This window comes from Nelumbo lutea, chromosome 1 (assembly GCF_056320005.1).
Source record: "Nelumbo lutea isolate HS-2025 chromosome 1, American lotus-T2T, whole genome shotgun sequence".
Classification (NCBI taxonomy): Eukaryota; Viridiplantae; Streptophyta; class Magnoliopsida; order Proteales; family Nelumbonaceae; genus Nelumbo; species Nelumbo lutea.
In genome coordinates this window covers 202,760,914-202,770,093 of record NC_142684.1, presented here as the reverse complement: position 1 = coordinate 202,770,093, position 9,180 = coordinate 202,760,914, and the positions used below count along the sequence as shown (strand labels likewise).

Here is a 9,180-nt window from a genome sequence, read left to right as displayed (position 1 = left end):
CATTTTCAACCTATAATGTGAAGCATGTCGATGTGCATTTCGGCTGTCAAATGGACTTTGAAGGTCCAAAGACCCGATCTAACATCCAATTCAATTAAAATTCATTGCATGTATGCTGTGTGAAATAAACAATAAAAAATACCAAAAATAATAAAATTAGTATTTTATATTTATACACAAATATAACTGTATAACATAAAATTAATATTTTGGAGTTTCAGCTAATTGGATCGGATTGGAATGTGACTGGATTTTATCCAAATCCAATCCGATTACAGTACTACGTGGACTGAAATATCACGTCACGTGAAGTGAGCCTGTGGACAGCACTGGCCACTGGCTGTCGAACGTGGGCAGCCAAAATTTTCTCTATTCCTGTTTTTTCCCCAGCTCGATCTAAGGTGGTGTTTGTTTACCCCTCATTAGATCATTTTTCTGACATGAAAATGTCAATTAAAGGACTATTCCCTTGTTTTTTATACTTTTAGGTCTCTTGTGTAATTTCATAAAATAAAGAGCGTTACATAGAAGAACATAAAATTTTAGAGGTTGCCTTCGTTATTAGGTAAATATTTTTAGGGTTAGGATTTTCTTGTTATTCGTAACAGACGGACAGGATGTTTTGATAATGAACGGATAAGATCTTATTTCTTGATCCCTTATATTGTTTCTCAGTTGCGTCGAGTCCTCTTTGTAAGCCAAAACCCTAGAGCGAGTGTGCAGGCGGAGGAACACCACCATGGGTGAGTGGACAATGTCTTTCTTATCTATGTTTCATCGATCGATGCCGGAAATCTTTAGACTTCATTTGATTTCATTGCTGTTTTGTAAATCATTTCACAGCTTCCTTACTAATTTTCTCGATGCTAGGGTATTTTTTTTGTTGATTTTGATTCTAGTAATGAAATTATGGGGCTTTGTTATGGATTTTGAATGCCAAAAATTCATGAACCTATTTGTCATATTTTTGTTTACTTTGTCTCGCTGAAGCTACGCACTGCTTTCTTCCTAGAGATTTCTAAATGCTTCGTTTTACGACGTCGATGTTTTATTTGTGTCGGCCGATGGATTTGTGTATGCGCTCTTCGTTTTATTTATTTTCCTTAATCAACTGTGGTTCATATGCAGTATGGCCCGAGATATATAACTCAGTTTGAAGATCCGAGGTTTTTTCTCTTGATTTTATGTACTTGGTATTTTGGGTGCCTTCTGCTGCTTGTCAAATTCTGGGAATGGAGTTTTGATTCTTTTCTTTTATCCTCTTTGATATGTAGGGGCTTATAAGTACGTGTCGGAGCTATGGAGAAAGAAACAATCCGATGTGATGAGGTTTCTGCAGAGGGTTAGGTGTTGGGAGTACCGCCAGCTGCCTTCGATTGTCCGAGTAACTCGACCCACCCGCCCCGACAAGGCTCGCCGGTTGGGTTACAAGGCGAAACAGGTAAATGCTGTTATATTCCGTCTATATTTTTCTCACCGAGTGTATCTCTGTGTTTTCTGTGATCTATTTTTTATGTTTATTCAGTCACATCTTGCACCGTTCTTTCGAAAGTCAAATAACTCAATAGTTTCATTTTAAATAATAAATTCTATGCTTCAATGACTTGGTATCTTAATTTTTGGCTTATTGTTATTTGTCGTTGTGTTTTCTCACTTTCATTCTTATTGTTATAGAAGCTGGGACTGCATTGTTAACAGATATCATAGAAAATATAACACTGACCAGTGATAGATTGACATGCCCCGCTTCGTTCTAACTACAAAATGAAATAGTGCGATGTAGAAAAGATAAACCAGCTTGGTGAATATCTGCTGTCATCATCTCGGTAATTTATCATTATAAAATGAGTTAGTTAATAAAGATTTAATACAACAGAAAAAGTGGAAAGGTAATTGGGCACTCTATTGTGGCCGTCTTCATCCATTTTGAGAAGCAAATGCAATGCTAAATCTTCCGCCCCCATTTTTTTCTTTTTATTGTTTTTGGGAATCACCAATTCACCACCATGACCTTCCTTACATAGTCACCAACCATCTTATTAAATACAGCTGTCTTTCTCCTCCCATGGTTTTGAAGAGTTTCTGTAGCCATTCTTGTATTGCTGATAAATAAGTTTCTGTGAACTGGAAGACTGATATTGAAAATAATTACATTAAAAGATTTATAAAAAAAGTAATTACATTAAAAGGACGTCCTGGTACATGGATTATCTGTATATCTGTTAACTTGTTCTTGAGGCCCTGGTGTGTAACTCTAGGGTATCCTTAAAGGTGAAACAACATGGACCTTTTGCCACGTTGACATAAAAACCTGCCACAATGGCTTGAGCAATGAATGGAAGGGCGTTAAAGACACCCCATATTTTACAGGGAAATTATTAGATTAAATTTCCTAATAAAAATGAAAATTAAGTGTGAGTTTAAATAGCCTCATATTTAATACTTTCTATCTTTTCAAAAATTAAAAAAGGTACAAAATTTAGAGGGATCAGGAGAAGAGATCTGTCTTGACATGGATGACACTATGAAATGTTATTAAGTAGATTTGATCCTTTTATGAAATTCTAGACCATAATTTAAAAAATGAAAACCACAATGGTGAGGTATGCATTGCGAAAGTTTATTGCTTTAACCACCTTAATAATGTTGACGAGGTCTTGCTTCCTATGAACAAGTGTATGCCTCATTTCTGAAGCCCATCTGCAGGCTATTTCTTTCGGCCTGACCATCTAATTTGTACTCTGTCTTAAATCTTGAGATGATTAATTGATTGTTTACCCTGTTTCTGTGTCAAAACTATTGACCTTTACATCTTGTCTACCTTGCATCCCTACAACTATCTGTATATTTTAGTGGAGGATGGTTTCTCATATGCTATAATTACTTGTCTCATATTGCATGGATTATACTTAAAATATTGTTTCCAGGGTTATGTGATCTATCGTGTCCGAGTTAGACGTGGTGGTCGCAAGAGACCTGTGCCAAAGGGTATTATGTATGGTAAGCCAACAAACCAAGGTATCACCCAGCTGAAGTTTCAGCGCAACAAGAGGTCAGTTGCAGAGGAACGAGCTGGTCGGAAATTGGGTGGCTTGAAGGTGCTCAACTCCTATTGGATCAATGAGGTTTGTAGTGTTAATGTTATCTGGTTCTTCCTCCAACCCATGCTGTTCATCTGAAAGTTGTGGTGTGTAATATTTTTACTCTTTTATGCAGGATTCTACCTACAAGTACTATGAGATCATTTTGGTGGATGCTGCCCATAATGCAATCCGCAATGACCCAAGAATCAACTGGATATGCAAGCCTGTGCACAAGCATAGGGAACTTAGAGGTCTCACTTCTGCAGGGAAGAAGTACAGGGGTCTCCATGGAAAGGGGCATTTGCACCACAAGGCACGACCTTCCCGAAGGGCCACCTGGAAGAGGAACAATACCCTCTCTCTTCGTCGCTACCGTTGATCCTACTACTTGCTTTTCTTGTTGCTCCTGGATTTTCATATTACTTGTTCTTGTTTCTTTAGTATGCGGAAAATATTTTGGGACATGTTCAGTTTGGAAACTTTTAGACATTTCATGCCATATTAGTTGCGTTTTTACACCTTTTCATTTCATTGAATGCTTTTTGATGCTTGGGATACTTGCGTTGCGTCTAATTCTGTCTTAAAAAGTAGAATTGGAAGAAGGTGAAGATGAGAAATTGTTTGGTTAGAAAACAAGAGAGAAACGGGTTATTTTCAGCATTTTATCCATACTAATTTCCACCATTGTTGAATTTGCTAAATATATTCAGGTCTTATAGATGGAAGTCTAGAAACGGTTGTACACTAAGGAATTTCCAACCTTTTAATGCCATTAGCAAGTTAAGGCTTCTGAACTTTAAGAATGTATTGATTTATGGGTTTTTCAAATTAAAGTAAAATTGCTACATGCTGATCAACTGAGGTGGCCGTTTATGTTTCGAAGAACAAAACGATACATTATCGGCGGACACCCCCCTCGATCTCTCCACTCCCAATTACTCAAATAACAGGACTAGTATGATCTGAAACATGCTGATAACCTAGAGCTAGAAATTGTAAGTCGCAAGCTGTGAAATGCTGTCTCTCTCAGTAAGTGCATTTGAATGATCAAAAGTTATGGCCTGCCGAGCTAAAAAGGGAAAAAAAGTTACATGGCCATTGCAATCTCCAGAAGCCAAAATGAGATTTCATATCCAAGAGACAGAGTAACTATTGGAAAGAAAATCAATTCAAATTTGAAAACTCTTGGATCAAGTATCGAAGTTATATGAATCATACCCGTGTCCGGATTAGCTTCACACAAGGGCTCCTTACACCGACCTCACATCAGAAGTTACCAAGTACCAACTGGCTGTACATCAGGAACATCCGAACATCTCGTTACTTATATCAACGTTTTTGAATCGCTGTTTGATCTGGATGGTCGGACTATTGGGCTCGGAAACCGTTCAGGCAACTGATTACGTTTTATCCAAAATCCGAAATCTGGTAAAAAAGTATTGAAAAAATCAACAAACTGTTGAATTGAGTGGTCGAACTGTTGATCCGTTCAATAAATTTTAATTGTTTTTTTTATTTTTAATTATTTTGAATTTTACTGTTAAAATAAACCATTCATTCGAACTAGATGGTCGGATCGTTGAGCTGAAAACCAATGGCTAGAACAATTCCGTTTTCGAATTATTTTTTAAAATGTTGACTTATATTATTATTCATGTAAAATGTTTCCAATACACCGTACGATGTGATTGTAAAAAGGCAGAAATCGGTGTGAACAGCGCTCTGTGAGGGATAAATTCCAATTCCAAACGAAAGTATCTATTTTAAATAAAAAATATTGAATTTTAAGAGGGAATTTAATTTTGTTTCAGTTTATAGTAGGTAGAAACATGTTATGAGATGGTGGTGTGGCATTTGTTTTTGTTTTATAAAACAACCATTCCCATTGTTGGACACAACCTAGATGGTGAAATTACATGTATTTGAAGAGGTTTAATTTGTGATTAAAACTTAAATGAGTTTTGACAGAGGAATGATGGGTAGGTTGGATATAATGTGATGATTTCATAATTAATATATGCATCGACCTTAATTTTTAACGGAAAAGTACGGACAGGCTAATTTCTATAAGATTAAAAGAGAGGAGAAACAAATTATAGTTGTTTATTTTTTTTTAAGCCACGCAAATGGTAGAAATTTGAGCTAATGAGATTCTTTAAATTCTTGGAAAAAGTTTTCTCATCCCGAACATTGGAAATTTGGAATTGGGACATGGACAGTTGGACGGCCGACGGCGTGCCCAGCTGAGAAATCTGACGACGTTCCCATCCCCTGTAAACATTCACTCGAATCTAGTTAAGCGTGCATCCACTGCTACCCATTCACGCAATAAAACGGACATGGCTTATGCCCAAAGATAGTGTTAAAAGCTGGTTTTCTTTAAAAAGAAACAAAAGAAGAAGAGTTATTAAAAGAATGAATACTACTAGTACGTAAAGTACAGCCGGGGCAATACGACCGGCCGTGCACACGCACGTCTTCTCTTTTCCATCCGTTCTCTCCTAATCCTATATATAGTATAGACATATACACTTACTCATCGTCGAAGCCGTTTCTTATACCGAAAGATATAAATCATGCATGCATCACTACTCACCCACCCTTCATCAAGTTAACGGCCGTACGTGCCTTTGCCTTTGAACCTCTCTGTCATTTTCGGCATGCATTGCTTTGTGTTTTGGCCACCTGAGGCCTGAGCTTTCTCCGTTTCTATTTAAAGAACAAGGACCCAAGCTGGCTGTTGTCTGTAGCTTCTCATCATCAACCCCTAAAAGGCTAAAACCTTTCTCCTTCTTTCTTAGATATCTTCCCTTCATCTGCCTCAACCTGATCAGAGAAGCTCCCTCCCCTACAAACTACCTGCAAGTAGTCTTTATTAATTGTTTAACATGGCAAAACCACTAAAGAGCCCTCTTCTTTCAGTACTCTTCTTACTGTCATCAACCGATGCAGATATCAATGTTGCAGACTTTGGGGCCAAGGGAGATGGGAAGACAGATGCAAGTGAGGCTTTTCTCGCAGCATGGGCGGCCGCCTGCAGCTCTTCAAAGCCAGCAACTATATACGTACCACCCAAGAAGTATTTCCTCCGTCCAGTGGTCTTCCGTGGGCCGTGTAACAATTCTGGGATTACATTTCGAATGGATGCCATCCTGGTCGCTCCGGATTATAAGGAGATGCCATCTTCTGAGAACTGGCTCATGTTCGATGATGTCGATGGGGTGTCTGTTCTCGGAGGGTATCTGGATGGACGAGGCTCAAGCTTGTGGAAGTGCAAAAGTGTATCGAAGAATTGTCCTGGTGCTGCAACGGTACGTATATATATATATACACATATCATCGCCATGGCCTTGATCTATTTTTCATGTAATAGATTAATCATCAATTGCGTTTGAATAACGATCGATGATGATCCATTTGTGCAGTCACTTGGTTTCTACAGCTCGAAAAATATAGCTGTCCAGAAATTGACATCGATCAACTCCAAACTAGGTCATATTGTTGTCCATACATGTCAGAATGTAGTATTACAGAAAGTTCTGATTCATGCCGCAGACCAGAGCCCGCATACAGATGGCATACATGTGCAGAATTCGATTAATATCAGCGTATTCAACACAGGCATCAAGACCGGTGATGACTGTATCTCCATTGGTCCTGGAACAACGAACTTGCAGGTTCACGGTGTTGCTTGCGGGCCTGGACATGGCATAAGGTGAGATGCTGCATTTCTTGCATATCGATCGTTTTTGTTTTTCACGTCTGATTTGGTCAGAGTTATTCTGACCTCAGTATCAGAATCAGATTTCAGAGGCTTAGCCCTTGGTTTTGAGCCATTGTCATATATACCTGCTTCTCTCTTTTGGGCGGCAATTCTCAATCGATCTGAGCTGCCGATGAAGCCAATCCGGTCGGTTGCCTGGCCATCCGGGCTCTGGCCGCCGGCTATCAAGATTCAGGCTGTGCAGCTCCTAATCCTATTCGTATTTGACCTGTCCAATGAGTTTTCATGTATTGAATCTGAATTCTGAAGGAGTGTTTGTGCATGTTGCAGCATTGGGAGCTTGGCTAAAGACCTGGAAGAAGAAGGTGTGCAAAACGTGGTGGTGCAGAGTGTGGTGTTCACAGGAACTCAAAATGGTCTAAGGATTAAATCTTGGGGTAGACCCAGTAATGGGTTTGTGAGAGGCGTGGTGTACAAGCACGTTGTGATGAAAAATGTCAAAAACCCAATTGTTATCGATCAAAATTACTGCCCACGTAATGAGAATTGTCCTTACCAGGTAAACAATTACATAATTTTCAGTTAGAGGTTTCTTTTGTATCTCTGAGCTTTGAAGCCTACAAAGTACAAAGTCTTAGAATAGGGAGAACATGAATAATAATCCATTATCTTCCATTTGATGAGGGATTTTCTTCATCAGCTATAGTCTGTATGGACTCCTATGATGGTAGTCCTCAGCTTTAATTTGTTGAATTCGTTTTCTCTTTTTCTTTGGGGGGTGCAGAAGTGGTATAGAAGTAAATGGCAGAGTGCTATTGGTTCAGTTCACATTGATGTGATCTACTCAACGTATCTGTTATGATATTTTCTACAGGACTCCGGAGTGCAAATAAGTGGAATCTCGTATAGAGACATTAAAGGAACATCAGCTACTAAAGTTGCTGTGAAGTTCGATTGCAGTCCAACTGCTCCATGCAAAGATATCGGCTTACAAGATATAAATCTCACTTACCAGAGTAAACCAGCACAGTCCTCCTGTCAGAATGCACGTGGAGTAGCTCATGGTGTGATCGTCCCACCAAGCTGTTTAATACAATAATTGTTATTTCAAACGTAACAGCAGAAACTACTTATCTTTTTAATTTACAATAATTGTAAATCAGGACAAAATGTTAGATCATGTACATTTGTTACTGTAAAGCAAAGAAAAATGTTCAACAATTGTATATAATTTATATAAACCCATGTCTGAGAGAATAAAAGCCTGTGTTGTTAAAAGATATCCTATTCTCCTATATTTTCCCCAATATTTAAGTGTAATTAGATCTGAAGAAAGACTATTGCAATTCCTCATTTTGGGTCTTGTATTGCAGGCCACAAGATGCCTTGGGCTCCCTCATACAGTACAATTCTACAAGTTTGCACAATGTACAAGTTTCATTTGAGGAGATCTGTCTTCTGTAAAGAGACACAACGATGAACATGGATAGAGTATATCATAGTTTCATTTTGATGGTGACTTGGATTCATTTGATGCAAAGGTAGATTAGGGTTTAACAATGGTGTCTCAGTGAGCTAAACATTAATCTCGTGCATACCTGGACTGCCAAAACTAGATTAGGGTTTTCATGCACTTTCTGACCCTTTTTGTCTAAAAGTAGTTCCTGCTCAGTCCTTCATATAAAACTAATTGTTGAATGGCACTCCTAATAAACATTATTTTATTTTTTTAAGCCGGAAGGAAAATTCGTTAATTCAATTGAGGTGGCGTTTGATAAATCTGAAATCTGAAAAGTTAAAAAGATATTAAAAGAGTCTGAAATCTGAAAAGAGAGTTTTTTTTTTTTTTTTTTTACTTTTTAGAGGCTCTGAATAAAGAAGATTGTTTATGTTGGATCAAACCTTTAGCATCTGAAATTCACTAATTTTACTATTTTACCCCCTAAATTAGATTATTCGGTTGCAACAGAGAGAGAGAGAGATCAAGGGTATTTTGGACTTTCAACAAGGTCTGAAACACATCTGAACGCGTTCAACGCCTAACCCATGTCCTATTATTTCAGATCTGAAGATAGTTTTCAGACCCAAATTGAGATACACTTCCAAACGCCTTTGATATTTGAAAATCAACATTTTCAGACTTCAGAAGTCTGAAAAGTGTTATCAAACACCACCTGAGTCTTTGTACAATTAACCTGAAAATTAGAGAATAAAATCCGGTGGACCTCCCAAGGTTCAGACTGACCCAGGTACAGAGCATGCTTAGAAATGTCATGGGCTGGAAAATTCCTTGATCTATAGACATGCGAAATGGAAACATTTTGTAGCTGAGACGAACAAACATCTCACTTTGACACATTTTTGCAATATTAC

General features: G+C 38.1%; 2 protein-coding genes across 2 annotated transcripts; both read left to right on the top strand.

The window, feature by feature from the left end:
• Positions 1–687: 687 nt before the first annotated feature.
• LOC148880438 (large ribosomal subunit protein eL15-like) lies at positions 688–3,614 on the top strand. The gene is made up of 4 exons (XM_088962346.1): positions 688–743; positions 1,275–1,441; positions 2,928–3,125; positions 3,217–3,614. The coding sequence occupies exons 1-4, from the start codon at positions 740–742 to the stop codon at positions 3,460–3,462; spliced, it is 615 nt and encodes a 204-aa protein (XP_088818472.1). The 5' UTR covers positions 688–739; the 3' UTR covers positions 3,463–3,614.
• A 1,947-nt stretch (positions 3,615–5,561) lies between these two features.
• Positions 5,562–8,017, top strand: LOC148880437 (polygalacturonase-like). Its single transcript, XM_088962345.1, has 4 exons — positions 5,562–6,394; positions 6,509–6,798; positions 7,138–7,366; positions 7,682–8,017. The coding sequence occupies exons 1-4, from the start codon at positions 5,972–5,974 to the stop codon at positions 7,904–7,906; spliced, it is 1,167 nt and encodes a 388-aa protein (XP_088818471.1). The 5' UTR covers positions 5,562–5,971; the 3' UTR covers positions 7,907–8,017.
• The last annotated feature ends 1,163 nt before the right edge of the window (positions 8,018–9,180 follow it).

Bases quoted from the DNA above. Each gene is read 5' to 3' on its own strand.
- LOC148880438 (XM_088962346.1), top strand. The intron at 1,442-2,927 runs GTAAATGCTGTT...TATTGTTTCCAG, and splicing joins TGGGTTACAAGGCGAAACAG to GGTTATGTGATCTATCGTGT. The intron at 3,126-3,216 runs GTTTGTAGTGTT...TCTTTTATGCAG, and splicing joins ACTCCTATTGGATCAATGAG to GATTCTACCTACAAGTACTA.
- LOC148880437 (XM_088962345.1), top strand. From the start codon at position 5,972: ATGGCAAAACCACTAAAGAGCCCTCTTCTTTCAGTACTCTTCTTACTG. The intron at 6,395-6,508 runs GTACGTATATAT...CCATTTGTGCAG, and splicing joins ATTGTCCTGGTGCTGCAACG to TCACTTGGTTTCTACAGCTC. The intron at 6,799-7,137 runs GTGAGATGCTGC...TGCATGTTGCAG, and splicing joins GGGCCTGGACATGGCATAAG to CATTGGGAGCTTGGCTAAAG.